Below are 22,801 nucleotides of genomic sequence, written 5' to 3'. Positions count from 1 at the left end.
CGCAAACTGGCTCTAACCGGAATATAAAGAAGAGTGGGAGGCCCTGGTGCACAACTGAGCAAGAGAACAAGTACATTAGTGTCTAGTTTGAGAAACAAGTCCTCAACTGGCAGCTTCATTAAATAGTACCAACAAAACACCAGTCTCAACGTCAACAGTGAAGAGGCGACTCCGGGATGCTGGCCTTCTAGGCAGATTCCTCTGTCCAGTGTCTACGTGTTCTTTTGTCCATCTTAATTTTTTATTGGCCAGTCTGAGATATGGCTTTTTATTGCAACTCTACCTAGAAGGCCAGCATCCCGGAGTCGCCTCTTCACTGTTGGCGTTGAGATAGTAATTAACAATGTCTACTCTACACTGTATTTCTAATCAATATGATGTTATTTTTATGGACAACATTTTTTTTTTTTTTCCAAAACACAGAAATTTCTAGGTGACCTGAAACATTTGAACGGTAGTGTATATTTTGGTTTTACCTTTATTTAAGCAGGCAAGTTAGTTAAAGAACAAATTGTTTTGTTACAATGGCCTACCCCGGCCAAACCCTCCCCTAACCCGGAAGATACTGGGCCAATTGTGCACCAACCTATGGGACTCCCGATCATAGCCCGGGATCAAACCAGGGTCTGTAGTGACGCCTCTAGCACTGAGATGCAGCATGGTCTGTTTGGGTTTGTGAACAGAACCCCAGGACCAGCTTGCTTACGGGGCTGTTCTCCAGGTTAATTTCTCTGTAGGTGATGGCTTTGTTATGGAAGATTCGGGAATCGCTTCCTTTTAGGTGTTTGTAAATTTAACCTATATTTTCTGGATTTTGATCATTAGTGGGTATCAGTCTAATTCTGCTCTGCATGCATTATTTGGTGTTTTACGTTGTACACAGAGGACCTTTTTTGCAGAATTCTGCATGCAGTCTCAATTTGGTGTTTGTCCCATTTTGTGAATTTTGGGTTGGTGAGCGGACCCCAGACCTCACAACCACAAAGGGCAATGGGTTCTATAACTGATTCAAGTATTTTTTTGCCAGATCCTAATTGGTATGTCGAATTTTATGCTTCTTTTTTATGGTATAGAAGGCCCTTCTTGAATTGTCTCTCAGATCGTTCACAGGTTTGTGTAAGTTACCTGTGGCGCTGATGTTTAGGCCAAGGTATGTATCGTTTTTTGTGTGCTCTAGGGCAACGGTGTCTAGATGGAATTTGTATTTGTGGTCCTGGCAACTGGACCTTTTTTGGAACACCATTATTTTTTGTCTTACTGAGATTTACTCAGCGCCCAGTTTGGACAGAATCTGTGCAGAAGATCTAGGTGCTGCTGTAGGCCCTCCTTGGTTGGGGACAGAACCTCCATCTTTCTCCATCTTCTCCCACTGCCAGCCACTGGGCTTCCTCTCACTGCCATATTTGGTATTGAGTGGAAACGCCAACCGGATGCTTCACATTTATATACACATGCGGTGAAACATCTGTCTCATTGTTCTATCTGTGGCTTAACTACAGCTGGTATATAGGAGAACGGTCCTTGCTATCCGGAATCATTGAGATGTCCCTAGCCCAATTGAATTTGGAATGTAAAAAGGTTAAGGTTAGGTAAGGGTTACTGATGCTGATCCTTGTAATTTGAGTCATATATTCTTATAGGACCGAGACTATCACAAATAATTTTTTAGAGGGCTCGATGCCAAACTAGGCATCCGCATCTCACTCATCACTGCATGTTTAGGCTACTCCGCCCAATCCAGGTGCGAAAATAAGGCATTTTGAACAGATCTTGCCTCAGAGGATGCAATGTCAAAATATCCAACAATCTCACCTTGAAATTTGGTGTACAAAAAGTCTCCCTAAAAACAATTGTCACAACAGGCATTTTCCTTCATATGAAACAGCTTCTCGGAGTTGAAATGATGCATAAATTGTGCCTAATGTAACAAATGAAGCACACTGTCAGACTTATTCAAACATTTAATTCAATATGGGATAGTTTACACAAAATTACATATTGGTTTTCTTACCCTATAAGCAGTCTATGGACAAGGTACAGCAATCCAAGCTTTGGTTTAAATCAAATCAAATCAAATCAAATTTTATTTGTCACATACACATGGTTAGCAGATGTTAATGCGAGTGTAGCGAAATGCTTGTGCTTCTAGTTCCGACAATGCAGTAATAACCAACAAGTAATCTAACTAACAATTCCAAAACTACTGTCTTGTACACAGTGTGAGGGGATAAAGAATATGTACATAAGGATATATGAATGAGTGATGGTACAGAGCAGCATAGGCAGATACAGTAGATGGTATCGAGTACAGTATATACATATGAGATGAGTATGTAAACAAAGTGGCATAGTTAAAGTGGCTAGTGATACATGTATTACATAAGGATACAGTCGATGATATAGAGTACAGTATATACGTATGCATATGAGATGAATAATGTAGGGTAAGTAACATTATATAAGGTAGCATTGTTTAAAGTGGCTAGTGATATATTTACATCATTTCCCATCAATTCCCATTATTAAAGTGGCTGGAGTTGAGTCAGTGTCAGTGTGTTGGCAGCAGCCACTCAATGTTAGTGGTGGCTGTTTAACAGTCTGATAGCCTTGAGATAGAAGCTGTTTTTCAGTCTCTCGGTCCCAGCTTTGATGCACCTGTACTGACCTCGCCTTCTGGATGATAGCGGGGTGAACAGGCAGTGGCTCGGGTGGTTGATGTCCTTGATGATCTTTATGGCCTTCCTGTGACATCGGGTGGTGTAGATGTCCTGGAGGGCAGGTAGTTTGCCCCCGGTGATGCGTTGTGCAGACCTCACTACCCTCTGGAGAGCCTTACGGTTGAGGGCGGAGCAGTTGCCGTACCAGGCGGTGATACAGCCCGCCAGGATGCTCTCGATTGTGCATCTGTAGAAGTTTGTGAGTGCTTTTGGTGACAAGCCGAATTTCTTCAGCCTCCTGAGGTTGAAGAGGCGCTGCTGCGCCTTCTTCACAATGCTGTCTGTGTGAGTGGACCAATTCAGTTTGTCTGTGATGTGTATGCCGAGGAACTTAAAACTTGCTACCTTCTCCACTACTGTTCCATCGATGTGGATAGGGGGGTGTTCCCTCTGCTGTTTCCTGAAGTCCACAATCATCTCCTTAGTTTTGTTGACGTTGAGTGTGAGGTTATTTTCCTGACACCACACTCCGAGGGCCCTCACCTCCTCCCTGTAGGCCGTCTCGTCGTTGTTGGTAATCAAGCCTACCACTGTTGTGTCGTCCGCAAACTTGATGATTGAGTTGGAGGCGTGCGTGGCCACGCAGTCGTGGGTGAACAGGGAGTACAGGAGAGGGCTCAGAACGCACCCTTGTGGGGCCCCAGTGTTGAGGATCAGCGGGGAGGAGATGTTGTTGCCTACCCTCACCACCTGGGGGCGGCCCGTCAGGAAGTCCAGTACCCAGTTGCACAGGGCGGGGTCGAGACCCAGGGTCTCGAGCTTGATGACGAGCTTGGAGGGTACTATGGTGTTGAATGCCGAGCTGTAGTCAATGAACAGCATTCTCACATAGGTATTCCTCTTGTCCAGATGGGTTAGGGCAGTGTGCAGTGTGGTTGAGATTGCATCGTCTGTGGACCTATTTGGGCGGTAAGCAAATTGGAGTGGGTCTAGGGTGTCAGGTAGGGTGGAGGTGATATGGTCCTTGACTAGTCTCTCAAAGCACTTCATGATGACGGAAGTGAGTGCTACGGGGCGGTAGTCGTTTAGCTTTAGTTTCCATGGCACTGTTTCCAAAATGCTATAAAAAAAATCCCATTAAAGTCATGGTACCGATATTAGCATTTTTCACGCATCATGTTCAAATCATCTATAAATGACTTTGTTAAGCTTCACAATACATTTCAGATACTTTTTTGGATGGTTTTTGATGTGCGGTCCTCTCAAATATGTTTTGCTCTCCTCTGTGTCTTCCCACTGGGCACAAACTGGTTAAATCAAAATTGTTTCAACTTAATTTGTCAGCTTATTTTGATGTGCTCTCTACATAGAACATACATTGGATTTGTTGTTTTGATGGTGAAATCACAGGTATATATCATCATGATAACCAAATTTCAACATATACAAACCTTGTATAAAATATGTTGAATTTGTACTTTATATCCACTATCAGAAAAGGAAAAAAATCAGCTGGGCAGTACCTCCTAGAGAATTGATCTATCTACAGCAACCCTCTGGTCTCCCATCCAAGATTTTAACCAAGCCCAGGCCTGCTTAGCTATGACATTTGTCACTGCCTATTACCACATGCTATTGTGAGAATGATTGTTGTAGAGTCTCCACTTAAAAAATAAATAGATTTGCTATCAAAGTTATTCCAAGGGGTAGGTTTAATAGAACACTATAGTTTGATTTGATTTAGTCCTATTTTTTTACTAAAATGTTTGGTTGATATGGAGATGTGAATCCAACATATCAGTTATTAATTTGTTTACAAATGGAATTAAAGTCAGTGGCACAGATGGAACTATTCAAGCAGAACATAAATCTCCCACAAATGTTGATATTTGGTTTCATGTCTCCAGCTCAACCAAAAATACAAATTTGGAATGGGAATTAAGCCAGTTGCTCAGATGGAACTATCCAAGCAGTAGATACATCTCTTTTAAATGTTTATAGTTGGTTGCATTGTCAACCAAACACAATTCAATATTACTTTTATAATACAGTAAATAGCCTAAAGTGAAGGCTATCTTACAAACTAATGTAACATTTAACATTAAAATGAGTAACACATCCATGGCCACATTTGTTGGTTATTGTAACTATACATTTCTTGTAATGTTACCATATAAGCATTCATGTTCAAGATAGCCTGCATAGGTCCTGTATAGATCTTCACAATTGTGGTAATAATCTGTGCGGAATCTCGAACGACAAAATGAGATACCTGAGATACCTGATGGGTTAGACAATACTCTTCTCATCAATTATCTTTTTAAAAATATACTCAAACTGGAAATCAGCCAATCCTCCGTCATTCACGGAATTGAAAGGTCAAATGCTTTATTATCAAAAAAAGTCAAGAGCGTGGGCAATGGAGAGAAACAAAATTGTGCAGGCTGAGGCCATGTGGCAAAAAGTGATAATGGCGCTGGAGTTAGGGGTGGAGACTAGTGGGTCTGGGCACCATGTATTTTGTAATGTAATCTCAACTGCAATCCAGCTCATCCGGTTATGCTATTAGATTAAGCAGTGATACCATAATCTGTTGTGTAAATAAACAAAATATCTGGCATTGTATTCCCATTTAAACTTTGCTGTGCTTTTAAATGGTTGAAAGCGCAGTGATAGACATTTGGGTGAAAACTAAACCAAACATCTGACAATGTTTTTCCATTTGGTTGTGCTTTTAATAAATGGTTGTAAGCATAGTGATAACACATTGGAAATTCAACAAACTTTTGACTGTCTTTTTGCGTGGGTGAATATAGGTTGTAATCTCTGATCACCGTCTCAACCAAATATTACCAAGTTATGCACGTTGAAAATATGTGGTGTGCCCAGTGGGTTTGGCCTGGCTTACTCAAACACTCAATATGCATATTTCCTTCTTCACTTCCCTGATGCAACACAATTGAATAGGTGTAAGCAATGGTTTAAATTTAATCACAGTTTTCACCCATCATGTTATATTGGCAATTACTTCAAGGGAAAGAGAATTTATAGGAAAGAGAATTTAACACACTAACTATTCCCATTAGAACGCCAGGTTTCTTGATAGTTAACCTGCAGCTGGTAAGTCTTATTGCCGCAGTGCAGTCCTGTTGGTCTTCACTCTCCAGCCTGCAGTCAGTTGGATAAATAATGGGAGCTGGAGTTCCTCAGACTCTCAATGATCTCCATTTCTGGATGATCAACGTACTGGTCATGTCCCTGGACAACTCCACACAACATATGACATCTCCAGGCACTCAATCAACCAATTCTCTAATCAAACCAGCGTAAACACAAACACCATGAAAACACTCACATTTACTCATTCCCTAGTCAACATACAAACAATATCTCTCAACCCTTAGCCATCCACAAATCCCCTTACACAAGACATTCATTCTACAGGTGTACAGTATTTCAGAGCCTGGGAGATGTAAAAGGGGTGGTGAGGAAATGTGTTAGCCATAAACAGTGACTCCTCTGTCCTGGTGTTTCAGCTGAGTGTGAGCCAGCGTCAGAGACATCCTGGCTCGGGGGAGGGCTTTGTTTTTACAAGATTATAACAAGTGCTGATTTATTTCCCTGGAAACCCTTTATGTTGGGCTTTTATTTTTATTTTCATTTCAGTCCAAACTATGTTCTCTGCATTTTACGTATCTCAGGATAACCCTTATCCTTATTGTAAACCTTCACTAGGGGGGAGATTTCCAAGGCATGGAGGTGGATAGTTCCCTGGTAGCCTGATCCCAGAATGTGTTTTTGCCAACTCCCCTGACGGCCATTGTCATGCCATACATACAACGAGGAGTTGGCCAAGCACATACCAATCTACGATCAGGGTGGATGGGCCTGCCATCAAAAGAACATGGGAACATGTAGGTAGGTATTGAGAGAAGGGAGTCATTTCACCCTCTCTGGTCTCTGCCCATCTCTCCCTCCTTTAAACTCAGCCACCCCATCCCTCCATCATTCATCGCTGTTTTTCAGCAGATTACTGTGGCGGCGTCCAGAAGGCCCATGTCGTTGCCGTGGCAACCGCTCCAGTCCCCTGGCCAGGGCCCAGGGTTATAAAAAGTGAAGGGTCCAAGCCGTTACATCCAAGGCTGTTTCCTCAGCTTCAAGAAAGAGGACGGCCAAGTCCCCCTTGGATTCAGAGTGATGGAGGAAGGGGGGAAAAGCAGACCAGGGGGAGGCTGGGGCTGTCCATGCCAAGACTTACTGCTCCACAGTGTCAAATAATGTCAGAGTCAGAGAGTTAGAAAGAGGAAAAAGAGTGAGAGACAAAAAGAGAACCCAAGTGGGATTGAAAACAGAGAAGAGGCAGAGTGGAAGCAGACAGACACAGAGCAAATAAAAGGAAACAGCGGAGAGATGTTATCAAGTTCTGCTGTCCAAGTACGACTGGTTCTTGCTGTCGCTCCAAAATACACCATTACATCACACTGTGCGTGGGAAATCTCCCTGAAGCACAAAAATGTTTTCCAAAGAGCTCCATTTATCTCCTCTTAGATATTCATCACTGGAACAGAATTGTTCCTTACACATAAATGTTGTATGCATGCACACGTGTGCATGCACACTCAGAGAAAGTGAATGCTTTGAAGGTAGGTAATGAGTGAATACATTATCAGTAGAATTAATCTATTTGAGCTGACAAAGTGTGGAAACTTACATCAGATAACATAAGCCATCCAGTAAAGTTACTCCACTGAAAATGTACATTTTATGAATTTAGAGCACTCTTATCCAGAGCGACATACAGGAGCAATTAAGGGCACGACAGATTTTTCACCTAATCGGCTCGGGAATTCGAACCAGCGACCTTCCGCTAACTGTCCAGACGCTCTACCACTAGGCTACCTGCCGCCCCAGGTATATTCCACCCTGAGCATGTCTAACGCTATCAATCTTTATCAGTGTATCATGGTTCTTTGTAGCGTTACAATACATTGATACGGTTTGTTTACCTGCATTGCATTAGATGGAAGACAGACCAACACGAGCATCGGCCATGTGCAGTAGATCACCTGCTGAGTGTCGACAAACACTGGCCATTCAAAATGTAGAATTGTTAGGTAATTCATAGAAAATAATGGCTGATGTTCTGTGGTCAGAGGCGAAAGGACGGCTAACCGCTTGCACACAGCCGTCATTTGTGATGGTTTGTCTTCCCTCTTAGAGAGGATAGGCCTTTTGAGCACATTGAACACTCTTAAAACAGTATTGCACAACATTATTGAACTCAATCGCAAATTGAGTTCTCTAAAATAGCACAGCAATAGCATACCATCACACACCATAGACCCAAACACCCAAGTGCGTTACAGAACACTCCCCTTACGAAAAATACCCACATGAATTTCATGTGATCACATGTGAAAACACTTTTTTAAAAACATTTTTTTATAAATTTTACCCCTTTTTCGTGGTATCCAATTGTTTAGTAGCTACTATCTTGTCTCATCGCTACAACTCCCGTACGGGCTCGGGAGAGATGAAGGTTGAAAGTCATGCGTCCTCCGATACACAACCCAACCAAGCCTCACTCCTTAACACAGCGCGCATCCAACCCGGAAGCCAGCCGCACCAATGTTTCGGAGGAAACACCTGGCAACCCTGGCCCGCCACAGGAGTCGCTGGTGCGCGATGAGACAAGGATATCCCTACCGGCCAAACCCTCCCTAACCCAGACGACGCTAGGCCAATTGTGCGTCGACCTCCCGGTCGCGGCCCGGTTACGACAAAGCCTGGGCGCGAACCCAGAGTCTCTGGTGGCACAGCTGGCGCTACAGTACAGCGCCCTTAACCACCCAGGAGGCCTGAAAATGTGAAGCTAATGTAATAACATGTGATCTCTTACTCTCTCAACATCTCCACAGAAGGATATTTCTGTACTAGAGGATTCAAAAATACATGTCAAAGTCAACATCTTGAACATTTTGGAGCTTGTTTTGGAATTTGTCGACCACTGTCTATGGAGAGAAGATGAAAATACCATTGAAATGCAAGAGCAAAACACACATTTGTGGCAACCACAAAACATTTTATTCACACGAATGTATCCTTCACAGAAATACAGCAGGAAAAACAAAAAAGTCTACATGTAACTCATTGTCATGTATTATCATGAACATCATCTTTGCTATTTCGTGGTTGTCTACCTCCAACCAAAGCTCCGCAAACATTTAGACGTGGTACAATGATGTACATGGAACAAACAAACAAAAGCTATGTGGGTTAACCAATATGAAAAAAAAGCTAGGAAAAATGGCGAAGAAAGTAAGGGTCCATCCCAGAAATGATGTACAAACAGAGAGAAAGAAAACAAGCCAAAGAAAACGCAACCATTAGTAAGTACCGTTAGGCTTGTATTACTTTCCACTGCAGTCCAGCATGACACGATTGCAGGATGCTAGAGAGGAGAACAGCACAGTATTGGTTGTGTGAAGTACGAGTCCAGGGGGTTAGCCTAGCCTACTGTAACCCCTCAAGAGAGGGATATTGAGCCGAGTGGCTTAACTTCTAATAGCTCCATGCTTTCCCAGAGTTGATGTAAACATTTTATGCTGATGCTGAGGTGTAGGTAGTGATGGTCTGCCTGAGCAGCATCCTTTATGGGTAGGGTTTAATCCCCTGCACTGTGCCCAGGCCAGGTCTCCGGGTCCTCTTCTGATGACGACAATGTGAGTTAACTAGTTCTTGATAGAAGCTATGAAAGCCTGTGTGCTCTATGAACATTTTCATACTGTTGGTTGACAATGACCGAGTGGTTGCTGGACAAGTCAATATAAAATAACAAAACCACTTCTCTTGATCTTTGCTGTTGTTCTTTTGACATTTTCTAACTTTCTCTTATTTATTTAATTGTATTTAATTTACAATTTACAAAATTGTATTTAATTGTATATTGTCTATGGACCACCCCCACTTCTCCATCCCTTCCACCTACACCTCTGTAACTCTGTCGTAGGGTGCTGGCCATCTCTCTCTCTCTGTCTCGAGGCCCTCGAGGGCCCTTATGTCCCCACAGAGGTGACGATCTGCACCACCTCCCCGTTCTCCCCCGCTGGCAGATGGAGGGATCCCTCCTTCACCTCCATCTCACCCTGCATTGCTGGGGCCAGCTCCGCCGCCTGGGAGGGGAAAGGGGGATTGAGGGGATGATTGGGGAAGAAACCAGGGAGGAAGAGGAGTAGGATAAATGCAGGAGTGGGTGTGGGGGAAAGAGACGGGAGGGAGAGAGGGGATGAAAGAGAGACAGTGAGAAAGGTAGGAAGTCAGAGAAGAGAGTCAGTGGAGGAGAGCGGAGGAAGCGGAGAGGGGTGAGAGGGAAGATGGAGAGAGAAGAAACATTGAGGGAGAAAGAGAGAAGAGAGACAAGTTATAAATAAAAAGCAGACATGTTATCTCCTGGGCCAACCTCAGTTCAGAGAGGCATGGAGATGTGGAATGGGTAACCCCCAGTAAAAGATGAGAATAGTCAAGGATGAGTCACTGTGCTAGGAGAGAAAGAGAGGACCTGGTGAGTCTGGTCTGGTGAGTCATTCCTTCCAAGCCGAGATGCCAAAGTTCTCCCCAACAGCACACCTGCATCTTTTAATCCTCCACTCAAAACAGCACAGCGTGTGCTCACACAGGCTAGTGCGCACAGGTGCACCAGACTAGCCAACACAAGACAAAGGTGCGTGGATACCATCTGGTGTCTGATCTGGACAACATTATTCTATCCACACTGAAGTGGTTTCACTAGATTAAAACAAACTCTCTTGACATCGATATTAGTAACAGCCATGAAATTGGCCCTGCAACAGAGACATCTAGCTACAGCATCCAACCAAACACACCTAATAAGTTTTAACATATCACACCATAGCAGTTTTTTCAACTGAAAACGAAAACAAGCGGTTGTAATTGAGCAAGTACAGGTAGTACCTTGTTTCAGTCAGCTTTCTACCGTGTGGTGCATAATGAATATGACCCAGGTGTCCAACTAAAACCTTTCCTATTCCTCTCTCCATATGATGGCCAATTGTTTTTCATCTGGTATATAACAGATGCTTCTGGCACTGTATGAGAATCCCGCCCGGGACCAGACCCTGTTGGGTTGTAGTAGGGCCAGCCATAGACTTGACCCGTGTCTGAACCATCACAAGGCTAATGTCAGAAATGTTAAACACCGATCTGTCAAGAGGCGCCGCCAAACCAGGGCAAACAGGCCTTCCTATTCTGAACTATTATCTTATTTGAGTCCGTTTTTTTTACTTTATTTGATATAGCTTGTGTAATGGAAACTATTGAATAAAGAGAGTGGGGATTTTTTTTTTTTTAAATAAATAAAGGAAAAGCTAAAGCAATTCATCAAGAGCTCTTAGTTATAAATGCTCCCATATGTTCGGGAAAACAGATTAGAGCGAATCGCTCGTGTTCAACACTTTTTAGGGAGAGGGGAAAAAGCGGTTGTGACCTTTCCCTGACCTTTGAACTGGAAAGGTGGCAAACCATCGGTAAGTACTGGCTATTTCAGGGGCGACCTTGCGCTTTACCTGACTGATAGTGTACATCTCCTCACAAGCCTACTGTGTATTTGCTTTGCCCAATGCTGGTTGTGTGAAGTACGGGTCCACAAACTCTCTTGACATCGATATTAGTAACAGCCATGAAATTGGCCCTGCAACAGAAACATCGAGCTACAGCATCACTCTGTGATATTTGCAGTCTGTTCTTTTTTTTTTACTATTCATCTCCATCTATGAATTTGAGAGTTGTTAGTCTACATTTCTCCAATCAAAAACCCTCAACTTTATAGCATTTTGATGGCCACAGTTTTGTTGAATTTAGAAATAAGGAGTGGGACTTAGTTAAAAGACAATGGATTAGAGTTGTCTCACTTTGAGTAGCCATATACAGTATCCTATATTTTTCGGGCTGTTCAACAGTTGTATTCTCTCCTCTTCCTGGTCCATATGCCCTTGTTGAACACAAGATGCTTCATTTCATCTCTTCGGAGCAGTAAATTGGAGATTGATCAGGGCCCAGTCAACTTTGTTGATTTCTATCAAGCTGTCAGTGTACAATCAACCATTAGAATAAATAGTTAAGCTCTTTAAGAGTCCATTCACAAAGTGTGCACAAACAACAGTCTGATTCCTGCAGAGAGAGAGAGAAAAATAGAGAAGTGAAATGGAACCAGAGTGCAGCTGGGGTGGCAATCATGTATACCTATGGTGTATATATATTTATAAACTGGGTGGTTCGAGCCCTGAATTCTGATTGGCTGACAGCTGTGGTATATCAGACCGTATAACCCGGGGATGACAAAACATTTACTTTTACTGCTCTACATACGCTGGTAACCAGTTTATAATAGCAAAAAAGCACCTCTGGGATTTGTGGCATATGGCCAATAAACCACAGCTAAGGGCTGTATCCAGGCACTCTGCATTGCGTCATGCTTAAGAACAGTCCTTAGCCATCGTATATTGGCCATTATACCACACCGCCTTATTGCTTAAATATATACACACTACTGTTCAAAAGTTTGTGGTCATTTAGAAATGTCCTTGTTTTTGAAAGAAAAACACATTTTTTGTCCAATAAAATAACATCAAATTGATCAGAAATACAGTATAGACATTGTTAATGTTTTAAATGACTATTGTAGCTAGAAAAGGCTGATTTTTTAAATGGAATATCTACACAGGAGAACAGAGGCCCATTATCAGTAACCATCACTCCTATGTTCCAATGGCACGTTGTGTTAGCTAATCCAAGTTTATCATTTTAAAAGGCTAATTGATCATTAGAAAATCCTTCTGCAATTATGTTAGCACAGCTGAAAACTGTTGTTCTAATTAAATAAGCAATAAAACTGGCCATCTTTAGACTAATTGAGTATCTGAAGCATCAGCATTTGTGGGGTCGTGTACAGGCTCAAAATGGCCAGAAACAAAGACCTTTCTTCTGAAACTCATCAGTCTATTCTTGTTCTGAGAAATTAAAGCTAAAACGGAAGTTTACCTACAGTTTACCTACACTTAGGTTGGAGTCATTGAAAATAGTTTTTCAACCACTCCACAAATTTATTGAAAATTAACAAACTATAGTTTTGGCAAGTTGGATAGGACACCTACTTTGTGCATGACACAAGTAATTTTTCCAAAAATTGTTTACAGACAGATTATTTCACTTATAATTCACTGTATCACAATTCCAGTGGGTCAGAAGTTCACACACACTAAGTTGACTGTGCCTTTAAACAGCTTGGAAAATTCCAGAAAATGATGTAATGGCTTTAGAAGCTTCTGATAGGCTAATTGACACCATTTGAGTCAATTGGGGGTGTACCTGTGGATGTATTTCAAGGCCTACTGTCAAAAAAAATATAAAAAGAAATCAGCCAAGACCTCAGAATTGTTTTTTTTAGACCTCCACAAGTCTGGTTCATCCTTGGGAGCAATTTACAAATGTCCGAAGGTACCACATTCATCTGTACAAACAATAGTACGCAAGTATAAACACCATGGGACCACAGAGACATCATACCGTTCAGGAAGGATACACGTTCTGGCTCCTAGAGATTAACCTCTAGCGTCGAGCAATCCCGTATCCAGGAGCGTAATCATAGCCTCAAGCTCATTACCATAACGCAACATTTCCTATTCATGAAAATCGCAAATGAAATGAAATAAATATATTGAAACACAAGCTTAGCCTTTTGTTAACAACACTGTCATCTCTGATTTTCAAAATATGCTTTAACCAAAGCTACACAAGCATTTGTGTAAGAGTATTGATAGCCTAGCATAGCATTAAGCCTAGCATTCAGCAGGCAACATTTTCACAAAAACAAGAAAAGCATTCAAATAAAATCATTTACCTTTGAAGAACTTCGGATGTTTTCAATGACGAGACTCTCAGTTAGATAGCAAATGTTCATTTTTTCCAAAAAGATTATTGGTGTAAGAGAAATAGCACCGTTTTGTTCATCACATCACGTTTGGCTAAGAAAAAAAAAACGAAAATGCAGTCAACACAACGCCAAACTTTTTTCCAAATTAGCTCCATAATATCGACAGAAACATGGCAAACGTTGTTTAGAATCAATCCTCAAGGTGTTTTTCACAATTCTATTAGATGAAAAATCATTCCTGGCAGTTGGTTTCTCATCAAAGGCAAACGGAAAAATACTGCAGCTGGAGATTACGCAATAATTGCGACGGAGGACACCAAGCGACCACCTGGTAGATATGGTCTCTTATGGTCAATCTTCCAATGATATGCCTACAAATACGTCACAATGCTGCAGACACCTTGGGGAAAACGTGGAAAACGTAAGCTCTCCTAGATCCTCCACAGCCATATAAGGATTCATTGGAATGAGGCGGTTTCAAAAAATGCGGCACTTCCTGATTGGATTTGTATCTGGGTTTCGCCTGTAACATCAGTTCTGTGGCACTCACAGACAATATCTTTGCAGTTTTGGAAACAGTTTTGGAAACGTCAGAGTGTTTTCTTTCCAAAGCTATCAATTATATGCATAGTCGAGCATCTTTTCGTGACAAAATATCTTGTTTAAAACGGGAACGTTTTTCATCCAAAAATTAATGTACTTAATGTACTTTGGTGCGAAAAGTGCAAATCAAGCCCAGAACAACAGCGAAGGACCTTGTGAAGATGCTGGAGGAAAGAGGTACAAACATATCTATATCCACAGTAAAAACGAGTCCTATATCGACATAACCTGAAAGACCGCTCAGCAAGGAAGAAGCCACTGCTCCAAAACCGCCATAAAAATGCCAGACTATGGTTTGCAACTGCACATGGGGACAAAGATTGTACTTTTTGGAGAAATGGCCTCTGGTCTGATGAAACAAAAATAGAACCGTTTGGCCATAATGACCATTGTTATGTTTGCAGGAAAAAGGGGGAGGCTTGCAAGCCGAAGAACACCATCCCAACCGTGAAGCACAGGGGTGGCAGCATCATGTTGTGGGGGTGCTTTGCTGCAGGAGGGACTGGTGCACTTCACAAAATAGATGGCATCATGAGGCTGGAATGATGTGTATATATATTGAAGCAACATCTCAAAACATCAGTTAGGAAGTTAAAGCTTGGTCGCAAATGGGTCTTCCAAATGGACAATGACCCCAAGCACACTTCCAAAGTTGTGGCAAAATGTCTTAAGGACAACAAAGTCAAGGTATTGGAGTAGCCATCTCAAAGCCCTGACCTCAATCCTATAGAACATTTGTGGGCGGAACTGAATAAGCATATGCGAGCAAGGAGGCCTACAAACCTGACTCAGTTACACCAACTCTGTCAGGAGGAATGAGCCAAACATAACCCAACTTATTGTGGGAAGCTTGTGGAAGGCTACTCGAAAGGTTTGACCCAAGTTAAGCAATTTAATCAGACACTAATTGAGTGTATGTAAACTTCTGACCCACTGGGAATGTGATGAAAGACATAAAAGCTGAAATAAATCATCCTCTACTATTATTCTGACATTTCATATTCTTAAAATAAAGTGGTGATCCTAAATGACCAAAGACATTTTTATTAGGATTAAATGTCAATAATTGTGAAAAACTGAGTTTAAATGTATTTGGCTAAGGTGTATGTAAACTTCCAACTTCAACTGTCTATATATTTGATGATATCACAAACAAACCCCAGGCTGGTCAGGGAGGGAGAAATTAATCAATTAAGGATACCCATTGCTCCAAGAGAGGAACGGGGATACGGGTGGGACAAAAGACACAAGTGGTGACCGAGGATGCCATACCTCATACAGCTACACTGAGCAAAAATATAAACGCAACATGCAACAATTTCAAGATTTTACTGAATTACAGTCCATATAAGGAAATCAGTCAATTGAAATAAACTCATTAGGCCCTATTCTATGGATTTCACATGACTCCATACGGATATGCTTCTGTTGATTACAGATACCTTAAAAAAACGGTGGGGGTGGGTGCGGATCAGAAAACCAGTCAGTATCTGGTATAACCACCATTTTCCTCATGCAGCGCAACACATCTCCTTTGCATAGAGTTGATCAGGATGTTGATTGTGACCTGTGGAATGTTGTCCCACTCCTCTTCAATGGCTGTGCGAAGTTCCTGGATATTGGTGGGAAATGGGACACGTTGTCGTACACGTCGATCCAGAGCATCCCAAACGTGATATGTCTGGTGAGTATGCAGGCCATGGAAGAACTGGGACATTTTCAGCCTCCAAGAATTGTGTACAGATCCTTGCGACATGGGGCCGTGCATTATCACGCTGAAACATGAGGTGATGGCGGCAGATGAATGGCACGACAATGGGCCTCAGGATCTCGTCACGGTATCATGTGCATTCAAATGACCATATTCCCATCGCCACCATGGGGTACTCTGTTCACAACATTGACATCAGCAAACCGCTCGCCCATACAAAGACATACACACTGTCTGCCACCTGCCCGGTACAGTTAAAACGAGGATTCATCCGTGAAGAGCACACTTCTCCAGCATGTCAATGGCCATCGAAGGTGAGCATTTGCCCACTGAAGTCACTTACAACGTCAAACTGCAGTCAGGTCAAGAACCTGGTGAGGACGACTAGCACACAGATGAGCTTCCCTGAGACGGTTTCTGACAGAAATTCTTTGGTTGTGCAAATCCACAGTTTCATCAGCTGTCCAGGTAGCTGGTCTCAGACGATCCCGCAGGTGAAGAAGCCAGATGTGGAGGTCCTGGGCTGGTCACACGTCGTCTGCGGTTGAGAGTCCGGTTGGACGTACTACCAAATTCTCTAAAAATGATGTTGGAGGCGGGTTATGGTAGAGAAACTAACATTCAATTTTCTGGCAACAGCTCTGGTGGACATTCCTACAGTCAATATGCCAATTGCACACTCCCTCAAAACTTGAGACGTCTGTGGCACTGTGTTGTGTGACAAAACTGCACATTTTAGAGTGGCCTTTTATTGTCCCCGGCACAAAGTGCACTTGTGTAATGAGCATGCTGTTTAATCAGCTTCTTGATATGCCACCTGTCAGGTGGATGGATTATCTTGGTAAAGGAGAAATGCTCACTAACAGGGATGTAAACAAATTTGTGCACAACATTTGATAAAAATTGTATGAAACATGGGACCAACACTTTACATGTTGCGTTTATATTTTTGTTTAGTATAGTTGCCCAGAAGAGTGATAGGTGGTGAGGCAGGATACTCTCTGCACATGCCTGCATTTAGCCAGCAGAAAGTATACAATCACTCACTCTAAATGAACAAGACTCAAATTACTCCAACTCTGGGTAGGATTGGCATTTCTACAAACAGCCAAACAACAAATACATTTTAAAGAGCCAAAGCTTTTTTTAGGGTCCAATTTTTTTATAATGTTGCACAGCATGAAAACAATGTCTTTGATAAGCATGAGACGAATCCGCGATACCTATAAAAAAAACATGTGACTTCAGTGAAAAGTGAGCATTATGGAGGATGTGACAGTTAACATGGTTTTGGAAAAACAGAGGGAAAAAGTCTCCTTCGTTTCTGGACGTGCCAAGCAGGCCACTTAAAGGAGGGTCTTCTGTGGGTGCATGTGCACCCTTCCTGCTTTCAACACATGGCTCCCAGTCCCCGAGCTCAACCATCAAGGGATTCAAAGATAATCTAGTAATTATTACTTTCCTCTTTCTGAAGCTGCGTCTGTACATTTCACATTGTTAAATGACTGTTTACTAAACACCAGCTGTAGGACTGAAAGGATAAGGGCATTAGCTTTGAGTGAAAGCATTACAATAGGGAGAATAGCTGTGCGTTGAGTACCTGTAAGCAGTTTGATGAAAGTGCTAGGTATTACGCTGGTATTTCGATTTCAACATGGCAGTAATTATAAGGAGAAATATGGCAGTGCGCCGCATAGCCAGTCTTACTGGGAGACTGCACAATATATGTTTGTGTCATTTAAAGGGGAAGTGAGAGACTGACGACTCTATTCCCGGCTGGTGCTAAGGAGGCACAAGTGTCAAAAGCACGTTAGTTTGATCAGGTAAAAAGTGGCGGGCTGGCCTTTTCCAGCCCTGACGTCAGGTTCGGCAATTTACCTGTCTAACAGGTGGGAGGGGTGCCAATATTTGAGGCGTGTCCTTAAAAACAACCGCAAAAGTGACAATTGCCCTTAAAAACAAGTGCAAAAGACCCATAAAAAGCAGGGCTTGACGGTAACGCAGTTGATAATGGCATGGATTTTGACAACGGAAGCGCCGCCTACCCAGCCATGATTCGCAGTGCCCATTGAAGGAGAGATGTGCCGGTGAATCTCGTATTTAGAAACAAAAACACGATTGGCTTCTCCCCATTTTTAGTTCAATTTGATTGAAAACCAAGCATAGCCTACCCTCCCCTTAATCAAGGCTGGTTTAGCATTGCATAGTTGCGTCTTTTTATACTGGCCATTAGCCAAAAGTAGCCTATGAATAAAGGGTTTTTAAATGGTCAACTGAGTGTGCTTTGAAATATTTTGCTCTCCATGCTTTTTCATTATTCATAATTCACATACCTGCATTTCGCTTGTTCAAGTAGGCTATCCATCCCAATTTCCAAGGAGTGCCCCTCCACACTATTCAGTCCTCCTATAATGCCATATCAACATCAGATTATTTTCTGAATCGGTCTCGAACATAGACAACGATACAATTGACAGAAGCGTAATATTTTGTAGACATGTGAATGTATAGACATTTAGGCCTACGTGTGCACACAGTGCCATGGAACGAGAAGCAATTTATGATATCATGCTTCGGACCAAATCCTATTTAGAAATATTATTGTTGGTTTAAAAAATATTTGTTTTTTTGTTTTTTAATCAAATGAATTACAAAGATTCACCGTCCATGGGTTTATGGTACATGACTCGAATGCAATGCACTTTCGTCTGCTATTCCTGGAGAAGTGAAAATACGACATGTAAGATGGTTCCTTGATATTTCTAAACATTACATTTGCGTATAGCGATGAGTAGACATGCCCCCTTTCTCTATATTTTGGACCTTTACCCGACTCCTGTGAAAAGTTTGGATTTAAGTAAAACCCTCTGTAGTCTAAGATGCCATGTCTCTAATATATGCCCAGCTTATTTAAAATAAGTTGTCGTTATGTTTTTATTACATTTTTTGGGCTTTATCAATAGCCTAGTGAATTTAATCTTGCTTATTGACTATAAGTGGCATGTCCAGTTCCAGACTGCAATTTACAGTAGGCCTAGCCCCTATGAGTGTGAATGCTATAGCCTATATTTAACAATGTATTTCTATATTGAAGCAATACAATTAGAATGTTTAACAAATATGGGGCAGGCTATTTAACCAACTAGGCTGTAACAGACTAACATTTGAATTGGAGTTGATGACAACGCAATACATAAAATAATGTAAAGACAACTTGAAGCAACCACATACGCTACATGACCAAAAGTATATTAGAGACCTGCTCGTCAAACATCTCATTCCAAAATCATGGGCATTAATATGGAGTTGGTCCCCCCTTTACTGCTATAACAGCCTCCACTCTTCTGGAAGGCTTTCCACTAGATGTTGGAACATTGCTGCGGGGACTTGCTTCCATTCAGCCACAAGAGCATTAGTGAGGTTGGGCACTGATGTTGAGTGATTAGGCCTGGCTCACAGTCGGCGTTCCAATTCATCCCAAAGGTGTTCAATGGGGCTGACGTCAGGGATCTGTGCAGGCCAGTCAAGTTCTTCCACAATGAACTCGACAAACCGGTATGGACCTCACTTTGTGCACGGGGTCCTTGTCATGCTGAAACGGGAAAGGGTCTTCCCCAAACTATTGAAACAAAGTTGGAAGCACAGAATCGTTTAGAATATCATTGTATGCTGTCCTTCACTGGAACTAAGTGGCCCAGCCCAAAGCATGAAAAACAGCCCCAGACCATTATTCCTCCTCCACCAAACTTTATAGTTGGCACTATGCATTCGGACAGGTAGCGTTCTCCTGGCATCCTTCTAATCCAAATGCGTCCATTGGACTGCCAGATGGTGACTGCAGTCCACTCGGACTGCCAGAGAACTCGTTTCCACTGCTCCAGAGTCCAATGGCATCGGGCGTTGAGATTTCCCTTCACTGGAACTAAGGTGCCTAGCCTGACCATGAAAATCCAATGGCATCTAGCTTTACACCCCTCCAGCACTTGGCATTGCGCATGGTGATCTTAGGCTTGTGTTCAGCTGCTCGGCAATGGAAATCCATTTCATGAAGCTCCTGACAAACAGTTATTGTGCTGACGTTGCTTCCAGTGGCAGTTTGGAACTCATTAGTGAATGTTGCAACCGAGGTCAGATGATTTTTACACTCTCTACGCACTTCAGCACTCAGTGCTCCCGTCCGTTCTGGGAGCTTGTGTGGCCTACCACTTCACGGCTGAGCCGTTGTTGCGCCTAGACGTTTCCACTTCACAATAACACAGTTCATTGGGGCAGCTCTAGCAGGGCAGACATTTGACGAACTGACTTGTTGGAAAGGTGGCATCTATGGGTCTCCACATAATTTTGTATATATACACTGTATTTAGCCATGGAACATGTTCTGATTGGCCAGAAACGTGTTTATTCATCAAAACCCAGCCCTTTTGCGCCAGCTAGTGCGACCATGATTCTGGTTCAGAAAATAGAAAAGAATACTTGACACATCCCCGAACCTATAACGCTAATGCATTAGGTTTGTTTAAATAGAGCCCAGAATGTCCTGGTGTGAGCCCTTAACTGTCCTTAGGTATATTTAGAACCCAACCCTCTATACTTCTGCCTCCCTCAACTCAACCACCCCCCCAAACATCCCCAACACTTGACAAAATTCTCTGTCACATCTCATCTGAAACACCCCCTACACATAAAACCCATAACTATCAACCACCCACTCTAACCTCCCCTTACATCTGTAAACGCTTACACCTTCCATCCATTTCCCCCTCACCTCCACAATATCCTACACTAATCCACCCCCCTCCACTTCAGACCCAGAACCCCCTTGCTCTCTCCTGATGTCTGAGAACACCAGTGTAAACCGCCCGCCGCCCTGCCTTTGATACTCTTTAATGGCACCATCGGGGAATGATTCATGATATCCTGGGGGATGGATGGATAGAGAGAGGGTGTGAGAGAGGATATGTATTATGCTTTGTTTAAAAAAACAAAATGCATTGTGTAGTGCGATTGGTGTAGATTAGTGTTGAGGACCTGTTTCACCTCACCGCAAGGGAGCTGTGTTCACTCCCTTGGAATGCTCAGTCAACTGGGCTGGCTGACTAATCTCCGTACAGCCCTGTAAGGTGTAAACTTAATGTGTTCTTTAAAAAATAATTGTATATAGCTGCATTAATATTGCTGGACCCCAGGAAGAGTAGCTGCTGCCTTGGCAGCAGCTAATGGGGATCCTTAATAAATACAAATCTAGCCTCTGGGTGAGCTCACAGATATGGCCTGGGCTGGGGAGATACGTCTCACAGGTACGTACAGAATAGCATAGGAAATAGACAATTCTATACACCATGTATGTTTGAAGTCTACTCTGGAAATGTAAATGTCACAGGTGTGTCTCAGGAGTTTGAGCGAACATTAAGTCGGAACCGTAGCTGAGATGCAAAACAGAAACAGTCAGGAATGCTGCCGTCAGGCCCGCCAGACTCAACGACAGGTTGTGCTCCTCACCTGTACAGTAGCGGTGTGGTCGTTGACTTGGGCCAGTTGGACATACTGCACCTGTATGTCACTGGCCTGTAGGGGGGAGCCCTCCACTGCTGTGGCCCCCCCGTCAGCTGACGCCACCGCTATCAGCTGGGCCCCACGCAGCACCTGACCAGGGGGAGGAGAGTGAGGGGGGGAAGGAGAGTGAGGGAGGGAGGGAGGGAGGGAGGGAGGGAGGGAGGGAGGGAGGGAGGGAGGGAGATGATTAATATAAGATGGAATTGTAAAAATGCTCAATTGGAGCAAATATTTATTATCACAATGGCAAGACTATGATTTGTCTAATTAATCACAAAACTATGATTAATTTCACTGCAAGAAAAACATTGGCTCTGGTGAGAGCTTGTGCAAGGGTCAGCCATGTGTCTGTTTGTACATCAAACATGGCTTCAAACCTTAACACACACACAACCCCTAGCTTTCTCTCCGATGATATCACATCATCTTCGAGAGAGAGAGAGCAGCCACTATGGTTTTGAAGACGTCTGCTTAGCATTACAGTGCCCACAATGGCACCCTATTATTACCTTTATAGTGTACTGCCATAGGGCTCTGGTCAAACGTAGTGCACTATGTGGAGAACATGATGCCATTTCAGATGCAGCCATTGTTGGCTGCCTCTGCCAACTAGCTAATGCTTTGAATCAAGAGTTTACTGCCAGGATCTGCTCTCTAACTCACTGACTGGCTACACTTCCCTGAAGAAAGGCCGATTAACAATAAACAGCAGACAGAAGTATTTATGCCCGATCTGATGTGTGTTTACATTCTTTCATTAGACACAGCTATCAGGGTGTAACAAGCACAGGCTAGCGTACCGGGACACACAGATCACTGAACATGTCACTCTCATTGCCACCTGAGATAGAGATGGAAAAAAAAGAAAAAGAGGAGAGGGAAAGAGAGAAACATCTAGAGAAGGGGAGACCCCTAAACCCTGTTGTGTTGAACTACAGCCAAGCTGTGCCAAAGCTCGGCATTTAACACACTCACTAATAACAGAGCAGGATAGTACAGCTGCAACATGGTATGGAGTATTCCTGTAGATTTACATTGACACACACACACACACACACACACACACCCACCCTATAGCCCCAAGGCCCTAGTGTAAGAGCTATGATGTCTAGGCCTAATTGAATAACATACAGTAGGCCTACTGTAATAAGTTGTGGAATATTTGAACAGACATGCAAAGCTAACATACAATCATACTGTCACACCTGACCCAGCAAGATTGATGGAGGAAAATATTAAGTGAACTCGGTGTGTGTGTGCGTTTAAATAAAACCATGCATCTCTCTTGCGATTACTACCTTACACAGCACTACAACATGTCTCTCTCTC

At 42.8% G+C, this 22,801-nt stretch overlaps 1 protein-coding gene across 4 annotated transcripts in view; it reads right to left on the bottom strand.

Moving 5' to 3' along the window:
- Positions 1-8,718: 8,718 nt before the first annotated feature.
- The window catches only part of LOC139373628 (BTG3 associated nuclear protein), a 75,719-nt gene continuing 61,636 nt past the window's right edge, over positions 8,719-22,801 (bottom strand). For all 4 annotated transcript variants that reach the window (XM_071114371.1, XM_071114354.1, XM_071114364.1 and 1 more), the window contains 2 exons: positions 21,419-21,562; positions 8,719-9,829 (listed from right to left, as the gene is read on the bottom strand). In XM_071114371.1, coding sequence (XP_070970472.1) covers positions 9,713-9,829; positions 21,419-21,562 — 261 coding nt within the window. In that variant the 3' untranslated portion in view covers positions 8,719-9,712. The remainder of the gene's footprint in view (positions 9,830-21,418; positions 21,563-22,801) is intronic.

Source organism: Oncorhynchus clarkii, chromosome 2, assembly GCF_045791955.1.
Source record: "Oncorhynchus clarkii lewisi isolate Uvic-CL-2024 chromosome 2, UVic_Ocla_1.0, whole genome shotgun sequence".
Taxonomy (NCBI): domain Eukaryota; kingdom Metazoa; phylum Chordata; class Actinopteri; order Salmoniformes; family Salmonidae; genus Oncorhynchus; species Oncorhynchus clarkii.
The sequence above is the reverse complement of the archived record's forward strand: the minus strand, read 5'-3'. Positions and strand labels throughout refer to the sequence as shown.